This window comes from Sceloporus undulatus, chromosome 4 (assembly GCF_019175285.1).
Source record: "Sceloporus undulatus isolate JIND9_A2432 ecotype Alabama chromosome 4, SceUnd_v1.1, whole genome shotgun sequence".
Classification (NCBI taxonomy): domain Eukaryota; kingdom Metazoa; phylum Chordata; class Lepidosauria; order Squamata; family Phrynosomatidae; genus Sceloporus; species Sceloporus undulatus.
The window spans coordinates 7611024-7633217 of record NC_056525.1 but is presented as its reverse complement, the minus strand read 5'-3'; the positions used below and the strand labels follow the sequence as shown (position 1 = coordinate 7633217).

General features: G+C 42.6%; 1 protein-coding gene and 1 long non-coding RNA gene across 5 annotated transcripts in view; one reads left to right on the top strand and one right to left on the bottom strand.

Annotated features, from left to right (window-relative positions):
- The window catches only part of ZNF512B (zinc finger protein 512B), a 103747-nt gene that overhangs the window by 58947 nt on the left and 22606 nt on the right, over positions 1-22194 (top strand). For 3 of the 4 annotated variants that reach the window (XM_042465691.1, XM_042465690.1, XM_042465689.1), the window contains exons 10-15: positions 1698-1790; positions 2622-2723; positions 5138-5308; positions 6743-6934; positions 8907-9008; positions 13582-13644. In XM_042465691.1, coding sequence (XP_042321625.1) covers positions 1698-1790; positions 2622-2723; positions 5138-5308; positions 6743-6934; positions 8907-9008; positions 13582-13644 — 723 coding nt within the window. Of the gene's footprint in view, positions 1-1697; positions 1791-2621; positions 2724-5137; positions 5309-6742; positions 6935-8906; positions 9009-13581; positions 13645-15625; positions 15683-22194 lie in introns of those variants that run through there. The other variant, XM_042465692.1, reaches the window with a different exon arrangement.
- LOC121929789 overlaps positions 8152-22194 on the bottom strand; it is a 66327-nt gene continuing 52284 nt past the window's right edge. Inside the window, exons 3-6 of the long non-coding RNA XR_006103741.1 lie at positions 12282-13634; positions 11109-11172; positions 8918-8959; positions 8152-8192 (exon numbers count right to left, since the gene is read on the bottom strand). This is a non-coding gene — a long non-coding RNA (uncharacterized LOC121929789). The remainder of the gene's footprint in view (positions 8193-8917; positions 8960-11108; positions 11173-12281; positions 13635-22194) is intronic.

Sequence of the window (22194 nt, the reverse complement as noted above, 5' to 3'; positions counted from 1 at the left end):
GATGTTGTTGTTATGTGCCAATAAATTGGCTTCCACTTATAGTGATTCTGTCAGTGAGAAACCTCCAAAAGCTGTGGTTGTGCACAGCCTGGCTTATGGCCTTGAAAACAAAGACCACGGCTTCCTTGATTAAGGGTGCATTCACACTCACCTTTTTGTCCCAAGGAGATCCAGATCTTCTCTATGACACAATACCACATGACTATTGGGTCACTGTTCCCACTATGTTTACCGCAATCGAATCTCTCCAAAGCATAACTCCGGTCAACGTTCACATTGGTGCTAGGTCATTCCAAAATAGAGGCGCCTCCATTTCTTGGAATGATCTTGCATAACCTGGATCAATCCAGTAGCACAATTACACTACCAAAGATCCAGATCGTTGAGGCACCGAATAAAGGACACACTAAGGGACCCAATGCCAAATGCACTGGGTTAAGTGGGTGTCCCCCCCCCCACACACACACAAACAGCACCAAGTGCAGTCGGGGAGAGTGTGAACATCACGAAAATAACTCTATTTTGTAGTGTGAATGCAGCCTAAGTCTATCCACTTGTGATGTGATCTTCTTTTCCTACTGCCTTCCACTTTAATGAGCATTTTTGCCTTTTTTAAAGAGAGATGTTGTCTTGTGATATGTCCAAAGTATGATCAGCTCACTTTGCCCATTTTGGCTTCTAGTAAGAGTTGAGGCTTAATTTCATCTGGAACCTGTTTTTTGGACTGCTGGGTCATCATTGTTTTTATGTGTCTTTATATCAACTTAGATTTATCATGAGGGCTTATTGGCAAGATTCGTTCTGGGGGAGGGGCCTTGTATTCCCCTGAGCTTAAAATAGAGACTCTTTTGCCCAAGGGATCCCACTGGGTTTCCATGGCCAGCCAGGGATTTGAACCCTAATGTCCTGTGTCTTAGGACTCATCTATACCAGCCAAATAAAGTGGTTTCCTCTTTCCCTCACAGCAACCTGTCCTCAAGATGCAGGGCCAACTCTCTGGTTCAAATGCAGACTGTCTTTATGAGTTTAGGCCAATTCCACACAGGATCTATTTCTCCCTTAAACCAGTTGGCTGGATATTAGATTCCAGATAGCACTAGACAGAAATTCCCCTGCCTTCCCCATGCCTGTCTAATCAAAGGCAATGAAAGGAAGGTACTTTGACTCAGAGCTTGAAAATTTACTTTTTGGACTACAATTCCTATAATCCTTCAGCAAGCATGCCCAATGAGAGTTATAGCACAAAGGCTACATGCTGACCATGCTTGCTGTGAAGGCTACAGGAGTTCTAGTCTTATTTGGGTAACAATAATTCAAAAAAGCAACTTTTCAAAGTTCTGCTTTGGCTAGTTCAAAGAGAAGAATTTTTTAAATTCTGTTTTTAATTTCATGAAATGCTTCAGAACCAATGCACTTTCCTAATGAGGCGTTGCGGTTTTAAAATAGTAACTTTTTCTAGTTCTCTGTGTTGTTAAGTACACACCTTCATGCTAGTGCATGATTTTGGGGAGACTAGCAGGGATGAATATGTGAGTGTCTCATTGCCCTCATGTGCTTTCCCATTTTCTGATTTCAGTGTCCTCCTTCTACTCTTTGAATTTATAAATACCCCCTTCCAGAAGGCTGATAATGTCAATCCTGAAGCTTCTGCATTTGAAATACATGAGTTGATTCTCCCCCATGTGTTTTTTTTTCAGCTGCAGGATGCCTTGAAATGCCAGCATTGCAAGAAGCAGTTCAAGTCCAAAGCGGGATTGAATTATCACACCATGGCAGAACATGTCAACAAAGTAAGGGAACAAGTCCCTGGGTAACTGCCGTGTTAAACATCATCTATCACCATCAATAGTCCCAAGTCAGCATCATCTGCCAGTAATAACAATATTCTACCCCATGGTAACATTCTGAATGAAAAAGCTGGATTTTGCAACTGTGTGTGCATTTAGCATATTTGAATAATCTCTCTTATTTTGCAAGTTTTATTTTTGCAAGTTACATTTGGCCTTCCCTTGTGCCAAGGAGATGTGCAGGGCTCAGATGCCATGCCCCCTTCTCCCTAGCCAAGTCTGGAAATCCCTCTGACCTGTCAAGTCTTACTATGTATCAGCCACATGCTTTGGTGCAAGCCTATGAAAACTAGGAAGCTGCTTGCATTTTTTTTTTTTAAAAAATGGAAAGTGTCAGAATATCAGGAAAAAAGATTCTGTACTGGCCTCTGATGTTTTCTGTACTTTTGACATTCATCTGGTGCCTTTCTGGCTACATGCTAAAAAGGTGCTTTGTCAGAAATAAAGTGATAACTCCATTTAGTCCAAGTCTCACGTGACCTCAGGGCCACTTCTGGAGCTTGCCAAAGGTCCCCAAGCCATCCCCCTCCCCAAAATAGGGAAAAATAAAAAAAATAAACACTAGGGCTCCATCTTGCCCCATACCTTGCAAAAGCAAAAAAACTGTATTGAAAGTGACCCAGAGAGATTTCAAGTTCATTGGGTTTTCTCATGAGTTACGTATGCCAGGATGCTAGGTTTCCTGAGTGCAGATGTTTAGGAAGTAGAAATTGGTCCTGGGGTGGTCCAAATGAATAGATAACTCAGCAGCCTGTCTTGGTTCCTTCTTTCCAGCCTACTCCTGTGGAAGCTGCTGGTCCTCTGTCTGAACATGAAGAACGGGAGAGGCTGAGGAAAGTGCTAAAGCAGATGGGAAAACTCAAATGCCCCAATGAGGTATTTGTTTTTGCTCTTTTACTACTGTTTCCACTGGGTTCATTAGCAGTGTTGACAAGATGGAGCATGTCCAAAGGAAGGTGATCAAAATGCTGAAAGGTCTGGAAGCCACAGGTTATGAGGAGTGCCTTAGGGAGCTGGATATGTTTAGCCTTGAGAAGAAAAAGTTAAGAAGTGACATTATGGCCATGCTTAACTATTTGAAGGGGTGTCATATTGAGGATGGAGCAAGCTTGTTTTTTTGCAGCTCCAGAGACTAGGACACAGAGCAATGGATGCAAATGCAGAAAAAGAGATTCCACCAAAACATTAGGAAGAACCTCCTAATGGTTAGAGCTGTTCGACAATGGAATACGCTGCTGCCTCAGAGTGTGACAGAGTCTCCTTCTTTGGAGGTTTTTAAGGAAAGGCTGGATGGCCATCTGTTGGATGGTCTTCTTGCATGGCAGAGTAGGGTTGGACTGGATGGCCCTTAGAATCTCTTCAATGCTTGAAAGAGAGCCTCTTTTTATACACGCCTACCCAAAGACTGAGGTCTCTTAAATGGACCTGTTTCTATGTCACCCCAGTGAAAATCATGTGGAAAGGTAGGAGAGAGAGCATTGTTTGCTGTGGCACCATAGCATGCCCTACTCTTGGATGGGTGTACAGTAGGCCCTTGGTATCTGCTGAAGTTTGATTCCAGGACTCCCCATGGATACCAAAATCCATGGATGTTCAAGTCCCATTAAATACAATGGACAGTCAACTGGAGGAAGGTACCTGTTCTCTCTTACATCAACTTTCAGACAGCAGTCCCCTTTCAACACAGCTATCAGCTTGCCAGTGCAGACTGAGGACAGGCTACAGAGACACTGAAACGAGAACTGAGAATTAAACACTCCTACACACTCTCTCCCCTGAAAGTAGAATCATAGAATCATAGAGTTGGAAGAGACCACAAGGGCCATCCAGTCCAACCCCCTGCCATGCAGGAAATCCAAATCAAAGCAACCCCGACAGATGGCCATCCAGCCTCCATTTTAAGACCTCCAAGGAGGGAGACTCCACTACACTCCGAGGAAGTGTGTTCCACTGTCGAACAGCCCTTACTGTCAGGAAGTTCCTCCTAACGTTGAGGTGGAATCTCTTTTCCTGCAGCTTGCATCCATTGCTCCGGGTCCTAGTCTCTGGAGCAGCAGAAAACAAGCTTGCTCCCTCCTCAATATGACATCCCTTCAAATATTTAAACAGGGCTATCATATCACCTCTTAACCTTCTTTTCTCCAGGCTAAACATCCCCAGCTCCCTAAGGCGTTCCTCATAGGGCAAGGTTTCCAGACCCTTCACCATTTTAGTTGCCCTCCTTTGGACACGCTCCAAAGTTGGAACATAGAAAGTGAGGGAGGACAGGTGCCACATAGTAGCTTACAATACCTCGGCTGCATCTGCACTGCAGAAATAATGCAGCTTGACACTGTTTTAACTGCCTTGGCTCAATGCTATGGAATTCTGGGATTTGTAGTTTGGGGTGGTATTTAGCCTTCTCTGACAGCTCTGGTGCCCCAACAAACTACAAATCCCAGGATTCCATAGCATTGAGCCATGGCAGTTAAAGTGGCTCCTCTTGCTCCACCATCTGAGAAGGAATAAAACTACTGTACAGGACCCCTATTCCCTATCCAACCTGGCAGCCCTATTGTTAAGATCAAGGAGGTTTTTGGGGAGAGCTAATAGTGGTGCCCTGATATACATGGAGGAAGCATAGGGGGGTAAATTGGAAAAGCAAATATGTGTAGTATTGTTTATAACTGCTGCTTGGCATCTCTGCCTGAGGTGCCAAAGCATTTTGGGTAATCCCTGGGCTCACCGCCAAGCGCTGCTAAACGTACAGCCTGCCTGCTGGGACTCTGTGTGAAGTTAGCCTCAACTATCATTATTATTAATAATATACTGAAAATGGGTCTTCATGATCACAGGCAGCTCCTCACTGTGCAATGTACTCTCCAGAGAGAGAGCTGGCACTAGATTCCTTCAAAACAACTCTTACTAGCCTGTTAGAGCTAATTTTTCCACATTATTAAATATACAGTATGTAGTTTGTTAACACTCCATAATCTCTTTTCAGTTATCCCTGTGTGTGCAACTCCTGATCTGAATCAGGAACATCATGTGCATTTGGGAGGGGAATGAACCTTCCTTTTATTCAGATTTTATTCCATACCTCCTGCTTGAGGGTGACTAAAAGTGGGGGATTCCATTGTTCCCAATAAAGTTGTGTTATTTTAGTAGCTTGTTGATGTTTTGGAGGCACACAACAACAATTTTTGACTTATGGTGACCCTAAAGCAACCCTATCATGGGGTTTTCTTGGCAAGATTTGCCAAGAAAGGGGGTGCCACAGTATTCTACAACAAACTTCTGTTTTATTTCAGGGCTGTGTGGCTACCTTCTCCAGTCTTATGGGCTACCAATACCATCAGAAACGGTGTGGGAAGCAGCCATCCGAAGTTGAGAAGCCAGTGTTCACCTGCCCACATTGTGGAAAGACTTATAAGTCAAAAGCTGGGCATGACTATCACGTGAGGTCTGAGCATCCTTCTGTGGTGAGTTTAAAGTCTCTACTCCTGAGCCTGTCCTCCTCCCAACTATTTTATTGATCTTGAGCTTGGGAAGGTAGTTTTTTGGGGACTACACCGCCCAAAATCCTGTTGCCATTGACCATGCTAGCTGAAGGATACCTGCAGTTGTAGTACTAAAAAGAAATTTCCATTTTGCCAAGACTTAATAGTTTGTACCATTTTTGCACTTACACAGCTACTTATAGCTACTCTGTGAGTAAGAGCCATCCAAGAGACATAGCTATTAGCAGCCTGCTCAGGTCTTGCCTCTGACTTCTGTGATGAAAGCTGCACCTTTCTATGCTAAACTAATCACCATTTTAATTGCCAAGGCCCAGTGTTATGGAATTCTTGGAATTTAGCTTGTTGTGACACCAGAGCTCTCTGACACATAGGGCTAAGTATCTTACAAAACTACAATTCCCAGAATTCTGCAGCATTGAACAATGGCAGTTGAAGTGGTGTCAAACTGGATTATTTCTGCAGTGCGGATGAAGCCTAAGTTACTTCACCTGTAATGTGATCTTCTTCTTTTCCCACCACCTCCAGTGTTACCAGACATTATTATCTTTTCCATCAAATCATGTCATCTCATGATGTGTCCAAAGTAAGATAGCTACAATTTAGTCATTTTGACTTCTACTGAAAATTGAGTCTTGACTTGCTCTTGAGCCAATTGAATTCTCTTTTTGTTTCGCAATAGCAGTACAGGTTGAGTCTCCCTTATCCAAAATGTTTGGGACTAGAAGTGTTTTGAATTTTGGATTTTTGGGGATTTTAAAATATTTGCATATGCGTAATATATTTATTTATTTAGTCTTACTCCCAGTGCTGGATGTAAGGCAGCTAAGAAACATGAATTAAAACAAAAGTACAGCTAAAACCGAGCAGTTATAAATTGAGAGAACAATTAAAAGCAATTGAATGAGCTATCGTATTAAAACTGCGCACTGAACTGAAACACTTTAACAACATTTGCAGCATAACAAGAAACAGAATGTATGCAATACTCTCTTCCACAGCAGCTAATGACAGATCTAATGTGGAAATGGAACACATTTCCCATCTGAGAAGGGGGCCGAGCATCCTGATCTTGGTAACTTATTGAAGGAAAGCATAGATTTAGGATTTAGGATGAACCAGATACTGTGAGCTAATCGTGGCTTACATTTTCTTCTCTTTGTGGGAAAGTGAGGCCCACATTTGAAATTAAATGAAAATCAAATGAGAGACTAACTTCTGTGGTTGAACCATGTTGTGGTTAATTACCTCTGTTAGTGCTTGGTGTACAATCCAAGGTCTTTCATATTGACCCTTAAAACTGCTGATGCGGAAGATTGTACTTAATTGTCTGCAGTCGCCACCACTTCTGTCTTTCTTCTGGTAACTCATTCCAACCCCGTTCTCTTGTCTTCTCAGCCTCCTGAACAGCATGAGATAAAACCTGAAGCCAACCCCACTGAAGATTTTGAGAGGACTCCAAGTGGAAGGATCAGGCGCACCTCCGCCCAAGTTGCTGTCTTCCACTTGCAGGAGATAGCAGAAGATGAGCTGGCTAAGGATTGGACCAAAAGGAGGATGAAGGATGACCTGGTCCCTGAAACAAAGCGGGTGAGTGAGTACTTCTGATTTATTTTGGTAGTAACAAGGTTGAATTAAGGATCCTAGTGTTTTGGATCCTGAAGGAGCTCCAGAATCTAAGAGTGCAAGTGTATGAAACAAACAAACAGTACAGCTGGCCCTCCACATTTGTGGCTTTGACTTTGGAGGATTTGATTATTTGCAGATTTGATTAATATGTTCTCTCTAGCTGCTCCAACGCAACTCTGCTGGAAGTTGACCATAGAGTTGTGCTGGAGAATCTAGATGTTTCTAGATAAAACACTTCTCTAGGCATTTCTAGGTCCTCCAACCACATGATTCTGTGGTCAATGTTTGGCAGATATTGATCATAGAGTTGCAGTGGAGGACCTGGAGATTCCTAAAGAGGTGTTCTCTCAGATAAAAAAGAATAGTGTTTTTTTATTTGCGGTTTTTCCACATTCACAGAGGTCCTTCACCCCTAACGACAGCAAATGTGGAGGGACAACTGTATATTAAATAAAAGCACAATAGTTGTCGTATGTAGTTTCAAGTCAAGTCCAGCTTATGGCAACCCTGTTCCGGACTTTCTTTATTTAGAGGAGTTTTGTAATTGCCTGCCTCTGTGGCTGTGAGACTATGAATTCAGCAAGGTTACCCATTGGGTTTCCATGGCTGAGCGGGGATTTGAACCCTGATCTCTAGAGTCCTAGGGTGCATCTACACTGTAGAAATAATGCAGTTTAACTTCCATGGTTCCATTCTACATGATTCTGGGATTTGTAGTTTTCATAGCATCATAGAATACAAGAGTTGGAAGAGACCACAAGGGCCATTCAGTCCAATCCCCTGCTATGCAGGAAGACAGTATCCAAGCACTCCCGCCGGATGGCCATCCAACTTCTGTTTAAAAACTTCCAAAGAAGGAGGCTCCATCATACTCCATATTGTATTATTGTTTTTAGATTTTATCGTTTGTAATTTTAATGGATAGAATTGTTTAATCCTTTTTTAAGGGGGAGGATTGTATATATTGTATTTTTTAAAGGTTGTACGCCACTTTGATTGTGGTAACAAAAAGCGAGATATAAATTAAAGGTTTTTTATTATTATTTATTTATAAGGCAGTGTGTTCCACTGTTGAACAGCTCTTACCATCAGGAAGATCTTTCTAATATTGAGGTGGAATCCCTTTTCCTGGAGCTTGAATCCATTGTTCCGTATTCTAGTCTCTAGAGCAGCAGAAAATAAGCTTGCTCCATCCTCAATATGACACCTCTTCAAATACCTATACCATTAAATAAAATAAAATCAGAAATGACTTGAAGGCACAAAACATACATCACATCTTAACCTTCTCTTCTCCAAGCTAAACATACCCAGCTCCCTAAGCTGCTCCTCATAGGGCATGGTTTCCAGACCTTTCACCATTTTTGTTGCCCTCCTCTGGACATGTGAGGCTCCAGCACTTTTTGGCAGAGAAGGACAGACATCGTGTAAAACCACAAATCTCAGGATTCCATAGGATGAAGCTATAACACTTAAAGTGCCGCCCTGAGAGCCATTAGGGCTGAAGGGCGGGATATAAATATCTAAATAAATAAATAAACGGCATTATTTCTACTAAGAGGATACACCCTCTGTCCATTACTCAGTCACTGCACTGGCTAAGTACAAAGAGAGTAGCACAGAAATATTCATAGCTGAACCCATCTTCAGCCCTGAAACACCAGTGATCTCATGTGTTTTTACTCAGTTACTGAAGGTGGAGATGCTGATAACCCATTGGGAGATGCAAACTTCCTCCCCTTTTTTCTTTCAACCCCAGGGCCCTTTCCAGTGAGAGGCCTGGAACATTATTATCTGGTGAATCATTGCTAATATGGCCTTGGTTGAGGGTGCAGAAAATGAGATGGGAGCTTTACATGGGAGTGTTGACAGGGAAACTATCAATTGGAAACAAACTGAGATATACAATAACAACATTATTTCTCTTTGATAGCTAAATTATACCCGTCCTGGGCTTCCAAAGTTGAATCCAAGGCTTCTGGAGACCTGGAAGAATGAAGTGAAGGAAAAAGGTCACATCAACTGCCCTAATAATGTAAGTGTCTTATTCTTTGTATGAATCAGATTTAAGGAATACTTTCCATGTTATATTTTCTATGTGGAGATTCAGGGAATGTATGAATCAGCCAGAGGGCATTTATGGGCATGAATAAAGTGAAGAAGATTGGATGTTAAGAGTTATTTCTTCGGAAGTCTTTGCATTTGATGCTTTATCAGATTATGCTGCATCAGTCTCTAAAAGAGCGTTCACACTGTCACTGTCAAGGCTACACTTACTAGGACCAGAATTTGCAGCTTCTTTCTGTTGACGATCTAAGAATTGTAATCTGAAATCCTTTCAGGATTGTGGAGTCATAGTTTACCAGAATATGGTGCATTTAGGTAACTGGGAAGCCTGTTTCAGTGGAATAAGATAACTCTCCTCTGGTGGCATTGCCTTTTTAGGTGTAAAAACCCCTAAGAACTTGAAAAAGTCACCCTTTTGGACTATAACTTCCAGAATCCCTCAACCAGAATGTCTGCTGGTGACACACTCAAACTTGTAGATGGAGAACCTTACTTGAAGGCTTTAATTCATCACTTTAGTTGATGATCCTGGAAATTTTAATCCCAAAAGGTTTTCCAGGGTGTGGTACAAATTGGACCTTGAAGCTAAGCAGTTTTCTTCCCACTGCAAGAAAGTTCTCAAAAGCTGTGCAGTTTTTGAAGACTCTCCACAGTTGGGACTTGGGCTGTGTCTGTACTGCAGAAATAATGTAGCTTGACACTGCTTTAACTGCCATGTCACCATGCTGTGGAACCTGGGATTTGTGGCTTGTTGTGGCACCAGCATTCTCCAATAGAGAAAGCTAAATATTTGACAGAATTCCTATAATTTGATAGCATTGAGCCGTGGCAGTTAAAGCAGTGTCAACCTGCATTATTCTGTAGTGCAGGTGCTACAAAATTAGTGAAATATAGTCTATGCAAAATTTACAGAGAGTATGTTGGTGGAGAAGGCAGCTGTGCAGAAAATGAGGATGCTGTGCAGAAATCATTTTCTGTTTTCTGCTTCCTACCCAGAAAACAGAAAATGCTGTTTTCTGTAGAAAAATACTGTATACAAATTTTGTGTAGAATACCTCCTGAATTGTGAAGATTCTCATCAGTCCAGGATTCTTCTCATCAGGGTTTCCTGAAACTTAAGAAATGTGGGGTTTTTCCCCATATTATATGAATATTGGGGGGGGGCATTTCTTTCCATCTCTACACTGTATCCAACAAGGCAGCAGCATCCCTGGGTGCCAGACTGCTGGGGAAAAAGCTACTAAATTTCTCATCAGCATAGTCATGCCAGACAAGGTCAACAGAAGGGGCAGGTGGGATTGGCACCACCATTTTACCATGTTATGGGGACACAGTTTGTATCAACCACCACCTTCCCCATCCAGAAGGCTTAGGGAAAGGGGTAGAATGCAACTTTTGGGGTGCATATTAGCTCAGAAAGGCAAGCAAACCAAAATGAAAAAAAGTAAATTGTCTGTGATATCTGAGGTTCCCTGGGGCTGCATTGGTTGCTCTATCCTCAGTGAGTGATCAAGCTCAGGAAAGTTAGTTATTTGGACCGCAACTCCTCAAATCCCCCAGGTGGCACAGCTAGTGCCTTGGAGTTTGGGGGAGCTGTAGTCCAGCAGTGTGGCATTGTGCTTTGAGTGTTGGACTGTGACTTTGGAGACCAAGGTTCAAACCCCAGCTTGACCATGGAAACCTACTGGGTGACCTTGGCAAGTCGCACTCTCTCAACTTCAGATGGCAATGGAAAACCCCCTCTGAGGAAACCTGCCAAGAAAACCCTGTGATAGGTTCGCCTTAGGGTCTCCATAAGTCAGAGATGATTTGAAGGCACACACCAAAGTCCAACAAAAAGGTGACTAGGAGGAATCCTATTTGCTCCAGAGCTATTTCAGGTTGCTCTGAAGGCTCATAGGGGGCTGCAGGCCTCCTTTCTCACTCTGAAGCAACATGCTTTTGAGCAACAATTGCATGCAAACAGTCTAATTAAGCAAAAGGGGGCATAGACATTTAAATGGAGGGGGGCTATGCAATTAGAGGAGCTGCTTATTCAAATCAAGCACTTTTGTCTGCATGTACGTACTTCTGATTAGCTGTTTTTTGCACGCTTGGGAGTCCCAGTCCTTTCAATGGATTTTCCATTTAATCTTTCCAGCAAGTCAGACACCCATGGTGTTACCAGGAATCAAAAAAGACACACAAGATGAAAAACATACAAATAAGCTTTCTGCCACTCACATCTCCTCCCATGGCTGTAATTTTTAATTGCTATGAAAACTGGAAGTTCACAAGCTTTCCCTTAGTTGTCTCTAGCCAGCATTTGGCAGTGCAAAGGCAGCATTGTTCACATTGCTGCTGGCAGAAGAGCTTGGAAAAGATATTTTCCAAAAACAGCAGCCATCCTTGATTCTAGAAGCAGTGCTGGCTAGGAGATTTTAAGTTTCATTTCCAAAAAGTACCTTTCCCAAGCTCTCTGCTCATCCAGGTGGCATCACTAAGTGTGACATCTGTGAACAAAGCTCTGTTTCTTAGCTGGGAATTTGATCACCTCTCAGCTTTCTGGGGGCTGGAGGAAGGAGATCCATTTGGGACTGGAATGTGGGAAGCACTCTGTGATGACACAGAGATTCAGGGCATCTTCCCAAAGCAGAAAAGGTAGACAGCTGAGCCCAAAAAGAAACAGTACACAAGTTTGTCTGTCTGTGTGCAAAGGGATCTTGTTGTAGCACCTTTGAGACTAACTGAAAGAAAGAAACTGGTAGCAGGAGCTTTCATAGACTTGAGTGTACTTCCTTAGATGCATTTAATACTCAAGTAGACTCAGGTCTATGAAAGCTCATGCTACTAGCTTTTTTATTTCAGTTAGTCTCAAAGGTGCTACAAGATCCCTTTGCACACTGATTTTGTAAACTAAGATGGCTGTGTCTTTGATGTCTTTCTTTCTGTCCTTCCTTCCTTCCTTCCTTCCTTCCTTCCTTCCTTCCTTCCTTCTTCCTCCTTTATTTATTTATATCCCACTTTTCTCCATATTGATCCAAAGCTGCTTACACATTAAAACATTAAAATGTGTTTAAACAAATCAGCTAAAACAATCTGTAATATAAAAATTAAAAAAGCATTAAACAACAGTCTACCTAAAAACATTATTTTAGACCAGTCAAAACCACATCAAAACATAAATTAAAAACCAGCACAACCATTGCACTTATCCAACCAATTAAAAGCTAAAGGCCCATTTAAATAAGAAGGTATTTACCTGCTAGTGAAAAGAGCCAAGAGGAGGAGGACAAGTGATTCTCTTGGAAGAGAATCCCATAGAGACAAAGAGAATTCCATCCTCTAAAGATCATAACATTCAGGTAGGCTCATTTGGGGAGAACTTGTCTTTCAGATCTTTCTTTCACAACTGTTGGTTGTGTGCTACTTGAGCTTTGTCTGTTTTGATCAAGATCCTAAGTTCAGTATTCGTGCAATTGTTATTACGTGCCATCAATTCAGCTTTTGACTTATGGTGACCTATGAATGAGAGGCCTCCCAATGACCCTGTTATTAACAGCCTGTCTCAGAAGTCACAAACTCAGAATCATGGCTTCTTTGATTGAATCAATCCATCTGTAATGTGGTCTTCCTCTTTTCCTACTTTCTTCCATTTTGCTGAGAATTATTATCTTTTCCAATAAGTCATGTCACTTCCTGTTGGGTCCAGAGTAAAATTTGTTGTTAGTTGCCGTCAAATCTGCTTCAACTAATAGCAAACCTGTTGTTGTTGTTGCTGCTGCTGCTGCTGCTGTTTATTAGTAACCTGCTTTCTCCCCAAAATTGGGACTCAAAGTGGCTTACAGTTTAAAAACACAGTACAACTAAAAACATATAAAAGTGATAATTAAACATATGAATGCCAGATCATCAGGAGCCCCAGTCATCAACTGTTCTTTGCAGGTCTTGCAAAAGCAAAGCCGTGGCTTCCTTGACTGAGTCAATCCATCTGCAATCTATCTTCCTACTAGCTTCCTTTCCTCCCAGCATGGTCTTTTCCAGTGTGTCATGCCATCTCATGATATACCCAAAGTAAGAAATCTGATTCAAGTATCCAGAAGCCATGAATCTCTTCTGACCTAGGTAGAGTTTTTAGATTTATTGGTGCGTGTATAGGAAGATACTCTGGACTTATCTGAGATGATTTAGGCAGTGTCTGCACAGGCTGTAATACTCTAGGGGCAGTCGGTCTTCACATGTGTGTCCCACTCTGCCATCTGGCCCCACAGCATCTGGAAAGAGTCACTCGCTCTGAGGTTGGAACAAGGTGCCCAGCCATGCGATCAAGTAACCTATACTTGTTTAGAAGAAGATTAGCATAGTCCTCACTGGGAGATAACAGGTAAATCTATGAAGACTGGAATTTTTTTAAAACATTCATTTTGTTTATTTTCCTTTTGTTAGCTACTCTGAACACAGTGGGGGTGCACAGGAAGGCAGGATGAGAAGTACAATTAATCAATACATTTCCTATTCACCATCTGTCTTGCTGTCTTGTTTTGTTCGGTTTTCTGTTTCAGTGTTGCGCAGCCATCTACTCCAGCGTGTCTGGTCTGAAAGCCCATCTCGCCAACTGCAACAAGGTAAGACGATTCCAAGGTTAATGCTAGCAGCTAGCTCAGAGCTTGGGAGCAGTCTCTGTTTGCAAGGGATATAAATCTTCACTTATTTCATTCTTGAATGCGAAGACAAAAATCATTTCAAAACTTTTCTCCCCACTAGAAGATATCTGAGAGTTTTAACGCATTTCTCATAGATTTTTCTCATGTTAGGACTTTTCTTTTTTCTTTTGTACATTTTTGTTTGCTTGCATGTGTTTTAGCATTTATTTTTAAAAAAATTATTTTATTTGATTATGCAGTAATAATAATAATAATAATAATAATAATAATAATAATAATAATAAACATTTTATTTATATTTCCCGCTTCTCCCACGATTGAAGCGGGATTCCAACAAAATATAAAACAGAGAACAGTATAAACATTTACAATTTACAATTTAAGATATAATTACCATAATATAAAATAATTTGTTAAAACAATCTATAAAAATATTATCGATCTAGCAACATACAATATCAATCATAACAAAATTTCTTTGATGGGTTGATTTTAATCTTACTCTGGGGAGCTCTAGTACAATTCAAATTATGAAAAATCTCAAGAGCACTTTGCCATTTTCTCAACAAGAGGTCTTAGTTGTCCCTTTTTAAGGACCAGAACTTTTATACGTATGCTTTACATTGTGGGTGGGGAAGGTACAGCAGGTAGGTCAAATGTGCTCCCTGGATGCCACTTTTGCAGGCTCTGAACCCTCCACCAATCTTCCTAAGCCCCTTCAACTAATATTTTTTTAAAAGTTAAAGTTGAAACAACGGCGCTCTATAGACGGGGCCTTTTGGCCGCCGACATTACGTGCGAGGGGCGGTGCTTCCTGACACGCCTTGCCCCTCGCACATAATGAAGGCGTAAAAATGGTGGCGCCCTATACACATGGGCACCACCATTTTGACATGATGGACGCCTAGTGTCTGCATGTCGCGGCGCCTTGATGATGCAAGTGCGCCATTTACGCCTTGCAGCGTCATAACAGCGCCGGAAAAAGAAGCTGCTTTTGGGGGCTTCTTTTTGCTGCGCGGGGAAGCCGTGTGGTTTGTCCGCTGTGGCTCCCTCCTGCAGCAAACAAGGGCGGTGACAGCAGACCGCCCTTTTAGGCGGTCTGTAAAGCACAAAAGTTTGGTTAAAACATACAGCCTTCCCATTGCATGCCATAGAATAATACAGCGGTCCCTCCACATTCGCTTGAAGTGATGTCAAACAAAAAGCCCACAATTCTTTTTACCTAAGAGAATACCTCTTTAGGAATTTCCAAGTAATGCAACTTTGCGGTCAACATCTGCCAGAGTTTGACCATAGAATCATCATGGAGAACTTACAAATACCTAGAGAACTGTTTTCTCTAGGAATCTCTCGGCCCTTCAGTGCAACTCTCTGGTCAACTTCTGGCAGAGTTGCACTGGAGGACCTAGAGATCCCTAGAGAGAGCATATTAATCGAATCCACAAATAATCATAATCAAATCTGCAAATGTAGAGAGCTGACTGTAGAATCCTAGAGTTGGAAGATATCTGAAGAGTATCTGACCTCTGCCACACAGGAATGCATGATCCAAGCATTCCTGACAGATAGCCATCCAACCTCTCTTTAAAAACCTCCAAAAAGGAAACTCCATCACACTTGGAGGCAGCATATTCAACTGTCAAACAGTTCTCATCATCAGGATTTTGTTCCTAATCTTTAAGTAGATGGTTTCAAACCCCTCTGCACCCTAAATGTCCTTAGAACCCATCTCTCAAACACTTTTCTTTCCAATTCTCCTTCAAAATGACAACAGAAAGTGAGGTAACATCACTTCCAATCACCATTTTGAAGGCGAAACAGAGGAAAAACAGGGTATTTCAGTGTGTTTGTGTGGGGGTACAGTTCACTTGTTGTTGGGGTGGAAGATTGGTCTCCTGGTCTCATGTAGATGCCCACTGCTGCTTTATATTCTGTTTTATAGTCACGCTCCCCCTGAAGGACTCAGTTCGCAGTCTGGGGGTGCTTCTGGACTCGTCGCTCCACCTTACATCTCAGGTGGATGCAACAATCAGGAGCACTTGTTATCAGTTTCGGTTGATACGCCAGCTGCGACCCTTCCTGGGCCGGGAGGACCTTGAAACGGTGGTACATGCTCTGGTAACCTCTCGGTTGGATTTCTGTAATGCACTCTACATGGGGCAACCCTTGTACCAAACCCAGAAGCTTCAATTAGTGCAGAATATGGCAGCTAGGTTAGTCACTGGATGCCCCAGGACTAGCCACATAACACCCATTCTGCAAGATCTTCATTGGCTGCCCATTCGCTTCCGGGCCCAATACAAGGTGTTGGTTATTACCTGTAAAGCCCTAAATGGCTTGGGCCCAGGGTACTTGGAGGACCGCCTCTCCCCATATAATCCGCCCCGCACTCTCAGATCGGCCGGGAAGCAATTGTTGAGGGTTCCTGATACAAAGTACACCGTGACTGCACAGAGGGCATTTTCCATCTCGGCCCCACAGTTTTGGAACTCTCTTCCCGGCGAGCTCCGCTCGGCTACCTGTCTTGACCTGTTTAGGAAGAAGCTGAAGACCTACCTCTTCCAACAGGCTTTCCCCCATGCGTTGTGACATCTGTTCTCCCTCCATTACACTGGCACTTTTAAGCTATTTTTTGTTGTGGTTTTAATGTTTGCAATTTTTTTATCATGTTTTTAAATCGTGTTTTAATTTTGGTGTAGTTTCGTGTGTTTTTATGATGTGGATACTGTTGTAAATTGTACATTGTTTTGTGCTCTTGTTGTAACCCGCTTTGATCTCTTTTGGAAAAGCGGGCTATAAATAAACAGTATTATTATTATTATTATATTCTGACTTGTTGTTGTCATGTGCCTTCAAGTTGTTTACAAATTATGACGACCTTAAGGCAAACCTTTCATGGTGTTTTCTTGGCAAGATTTGATCAGAGGAGGTTTACCATTGCCATCCCCTGAAGCTGAGAGCCTGTGAGTTTCTAAAGGTCATTCAGTGGGTTTCATGGCCAAGTGGGGAAGTGAGCCCTAGTCTCCAGACTCCAGGCATCAGGTTAGAATCAGATATTGAAACAGAACCTTCCCTTTAAGTGTAACATAACAGCCAGTACATTACTTTAAAGAAGTATTCCAGTAGATTGACCGTTATATTCATTACTAAAGACTTTGCAGTATGGACAACGAGGGATCTGCTGCAGTCACCTGCAACTCTTGTGGGATGTTTCTCTTCTTGCCTACAGAAGTGGAGAACTTCACATGCACCAAGTGCAAGTTGGTAGCACTCTTGGAGGAGAAAGTGCAGCAGCTGGAGTCCAGAGTAGCTAAACTTCAGCATATTAGGGAACAAGAGGATTTTCTGGACACAATAGAACTAACCATCTTGGATGAGTACCACGCAGAGGAAGATGCTAGGGTGGAAGAGGTCACTTGCCAAACAGAGGAGGCAGACAGCTGGAGGAATGTCACAAAGAGAAGTAAGCCAAGAAGGAATTGTTCGGGGAGTTTGCAGCTAGAGAATCGATTTGAAGCTCTTTCCCTTATCAAGGAGGATGAAGAAGAGCAGCATGGACAGACTTCAGGGACGGAGCAGGGGAGCCTGAGAGTCCCACCCGAGGGAACAGTCGCTGCTAAGCCTCGGAGGAGGCGTGTGGTCGTAGTGGGGGACTCCTTGCTGAGGGGTACAGAAGCAGTGATTTGTAGGCCTGACAAGATGTCTCGAGAGGTGTGTTGTCTTCCAGGTGCAAAGATCCGGGACGTGACAGAGAGGCTGACAAGACTGGTCAAGCCTTCTGACCAATACCCCTTCCTTTTGGTCCACGTGGGAACTAATGATACTGCAAGACACAGCATTCAGAACATCAAAAGGGATTACGAGGCGCTTGGTAGGAAGCTGAAAGAAATGGATGTACAGGTTGTCATCTCGTCTCTTCTGCCAGTTGAAGGGCATGGTCCAGGAAGGGAGAGGAAAATCGCGGATGTGAACAACTGGCTTCGCAGATGGTGCCGCCGAGAAGGATTTGGATTCTTCGATCATGGGCTGCGGTTCCATGAGGAGGGACTTCTTGCAACAGACGGGTTGCATCTCACGCCAGTTGGAAGAAATGTTTTTGCCAACAGTCTCAAGAACTTGATCAGGAGAGCTTTAAACTGAGTTCTGAGGGGAAGGGAGGCAATATTAAGGAAGGCGAAAGGGATGGCGAAAATAGTCAAACTGACATAGAGGCGACAAGGCAAACAGTGCAAGGACCCAACAGTGGGAGGCAAAAAAACTTGCACAGGCAGCAAGTAAAAGGGACCCATGGTCTGCGATATCTCTACACTAATGCACAGAGCATGGGAAATAAGCAAGATGAACTCGAACTCCTAGTACAACAAAGCAAATATGATATAATATGCATCACTGAAACCTGGTGGGATGAGTCTCATGATTGGAATGTAGAAATAGAGGGGTATAACCTTATTAAGAGAAATAGGCCAAATAAGAAAGGAGGAGGAATAGCACTATATGTCAGAGATATTTACACCAGTGAAGAGATCCTGGACATCAATCATGGAAGCCAGGTGGAGAGCATCTGGATAAGAATCAAAGGGGAGAGAAACAACAAGGATGTTACGGTGGGAGTCTACTACAGACCCCCAAGTCAGACGGAGGAATTGGATGATATCTTTCTAGAACAGATGACCACACAGTCAGAAAAGAGAGATGTAGTAGTGATGGGCGACTTCAACTATCCTGATATTTGCTGGAAGTCAAACTCAGCAAAATCCTCAAGGCCTAGCAAATTCCTCACTTGCCTGGAAGACAATTTCATGGTCCAAAAGGTGGAAGAGGCAACAAGGGGGTCAGCTATTTTAGATCTGATCCTAACTAACAAGGATGACTTGGTTAATGGGGTGCAAGTGGTGGGATCCTTAGGTGGAAGTGACCATGTTCTCCTGGAGTGTGTAATACAGTGGAAAGGAGAAGCCAGGCATAGTCAGACACGCATCCTAGACTTTAGGAGAGCGGATTTCAGTAAACGTAGAGAAGTATTGAGAGCGATTCCATGGTCAGAAATACTAAAAGATAAAGGAGTTCAGGACGGATGGGAGTTTCTCAAAAGAGAGATACTGAAGGCACAATTTCAAACAGTTCCAGTGAGAAAGAAAAACGGGAGAAGTCTCAAGAAACAAGGATGGATGACCAAGGAACTTTCAACTGAGCTAAGTTTGAAACGGAACATGTATAAGAAATGGAAAAAGGGGGAAATCACAAAAAAGGAATTCAAAGAAATAGCAGGCATGTGTAGGGGTAAAGTCAGAAAAGCTAAAGCGCAGAATGAACTCAGGCTTGCTAGAGAGGTTAAGAAGAATAAAAAGGGCTTTTTTGGATAAGTCCGCAGCAAAAGGAAGAAGAAGGAAACGGTAGGGCCACTCCGTGGAGAAGATGGCAAAATGCTAACAGAAGACAGAGAAAAGGCAGAATTACTCAACACCTTCTTTGCCTCAGTCTTCTCAGAAAAGGCAAAGGGTGCTCAACCTGAGGATAATGGAGCAGAGGACAGTATAGGGGAATTTCAGCACAGAATAAGTAAAGAGATAGTAGAGGAACACCTTATTAATCTAAATGAATTTAAGTCTCCGGGACCAGATGAACTCCATCCAAGGGTATTAAAAGAACTGGCAAATGTAATATCGGAGCCATTGGCAATAATCTTTGAAAACTCCTGGAAAACAGGAGAGATCCCAGCAGACTGGCGGAGGGCAAACGTTGTCCCCATCTTCAAAAAGGGGAAAAAAGAGGATCCCAACAATTATCCTCCAGTTAGTCTGACATCAATCCCAGGAAAGATTCTGGAGCAGATCATTAAACAGAGAGTCTGTGAACATCTAGAAGGCAATGCCATAATCACAAAAAGTCAACATGGTTTTCAGAGAAACAAGTCATGCCAGACAAACCTAATCTCTTTCTTTGATAAAATTACCAGCTTGGTAGATGAAGGGAATGATGTGGATGTAGTATATCTTGATTTCAGTAAGGCCTTTGACAAGGTTTCCCATGACATACTTGCAAACAAGCTGGTAAAATGTGGGCTAGACAAAGGAACTGTTACATGGATCTGTAATTGGTTGACCGGCCGAACCCAAAGGGTGCTCAACAATGGCTCCTTTTCATCCTGGAGAGAAGTGACCAGTGGGGTCCCACAGGGCTCTGTCCTGGGCCCAGTGCTATTCAACATCTTTATCAATGACCTGGATGACAGAATTAGAAGCATACTTATCAAATTTGCAGATGACACCAAATTAGGGGGAATAGCTAATACCCCAGAGGACAGGATCAAGATTCAAAATGACCTGAATAGACTAGAAAGCTGGACCAAAGCTAACAAAATGAAATTCAACACAGAGAAATGTAAGGTATTGCACTTAGGGCGGAAAAATAAAATGCACAGATATAGGATGGGTGACACCTGGCTGAATGAAACTACGTGTGAAAGGGATCTAGGAGTCCAAGTAGACCACAAGTTGAACATGAGTGAACAGTGTGATGCGGCAGCTAAAAAGGCCAATGCTATTTTAGGCTGCATCAATAGAAGTATAGTGTCTAGATCAAGAGAAGTAATAGTGCCACTATATTCTGCTTTGGTCAGGCCCCACCTAGAATATTGTGTCCAGTTCTGGGCACCACAATTCAGAAAGGACATTGAGAAACTGGAGCGTGTCCAAAGGAGGGCGACAAAAATGGTGAAGGGTCTGGAAACCATGCCCTATGAGGAACGATTAGGGAGCTGGGGATGTTTAGCCTGGAGAAAAGAAGGTTAAGAGGTGATAGGATAGCCCTGTTTAAATATTTGAAAGGATGTCATATTGAGGAGGGAGCAAGCTTGTTTTCTGCTGCTCCAGAGAACAGGACCCGGAACAATGGATGCAAGCTACAGGAAAAGAGATTCCACCTGAACATTAGGAGGAACTTCCTGACAGTAAGGGCTGTTCGACAATGGAATGCACTCCCTCGGAGCGTGATAGAGTCTCCTTCCTTGGAGGTCTTTAAACAGAGGCTGGATGGCCATCTGTCAGGGATGCTTTGATTTGGATTTCCTGCATGGCAGGGGGTTGGACTGGATGGCCCTAGTGGTCTCTTCCAACTCTATGATTCTATGATTCTATGATTCTAAGTCTAACTATACCAAGCTAGGAATTAAGATACTTAATTATCATGATATAGTAAGAGGTCACTTCACTCCTTTTGGGGTGTCACAGCATCTAAAGTTACTTTTGTAGTGGTGGGGTGGCCTCACCACTTAGGTGGAATATGTACCACAGGCCAACACCTTGTAGCATTCTGGTGGTTTGGAAGGTTAAGTAACTTTTTTAAAAAAAAACTATTTTAATCTGTTTTAACCAAGAGAGATGTAAGGAGTTACTTTTTAAAAATTGGAGTGATAAGCAGCAATTAACTACACTGTAGAATGGGTGTCAAATTGGTTACATTTTCTGGGCTGGCTTCATCGTTCTTCACTAGAAATGTCCCTAGAAGTTTTCTAGGACAAGAAATCTTTGTGGGGCTTTCTGAGAAAGACTAAGAGGCAGGCAGTTACCATGAAGAGCTTAGAATGAAAATGCCCCAGAGAAAAGAAATCAGAACAGCTGCTCAGTCACCTGGTAAAATGTGCTTCCCCAAATCTCTTCCCCCTGCCACACCAAATTCTGGGTGTGCCCTCCTGCAAAATTCAAGCTGAAAATCAACATCTCAGAATTTCATCTCACTGTTTGTTTATTTTATAATCACCCAGAAAATGCCAGATATTGTGTTAGGGACTGAGCAAAGTGCAGCCTGTATAAAGCTCTCTGGCCCCCATTTTGCAGAAGATGCACTCATTTTTTTTGGGGGGGGGTTACCCCAAAAGAGAGCCAGGATGCTGTAGTGGTTTGAGTCTAGGACTAGGACTCTGGAGATTTCTGCAATGCGCTCTACATGGGGCTACCCTTGTGCTTAACCTGGAAACTTCAATTAGTACAGAATATGGCAGACAGGCTGGTCACTGGAACAACGAGGAGTGACCACATAACACCAATATTGAAATCACTCCACTGGCTGCCTATTGGTTTCTGGGCACAGTACAAGGTGTTGGTTATTACCTTTAAAGCCCTACATGACCTGGGTCCAACTCTGTCCATTGTTTATATGGTTGTTAATAGCTTTTTTTTTATTCTAATGTGTTTAATTCTGTTTTAAGGGAGGAATTTTGTAATAATATATGTAATAAGTATTCTATGTTGGATATTTTAACTATGTTAGTCACGTTGATTGTTCTTTTATAGAAAAGTGGGGTACAAATAAAAGTTTTATTTATTATTATCAGGGCTCAATTCCCCGCTCAGTCATGAAAAGCCGTGGGGTGACCTGGGGCAAGTTACACAATCTCAGCCCCAGAAAAGCCTGTGATAGGCTTTCATTAGAGTTGCGATAAGTTGGAAATAACTGGAAGGCACATAACAACAAGAACAACATTACCCCCAAATTCTCAAAATCACTGCTGAA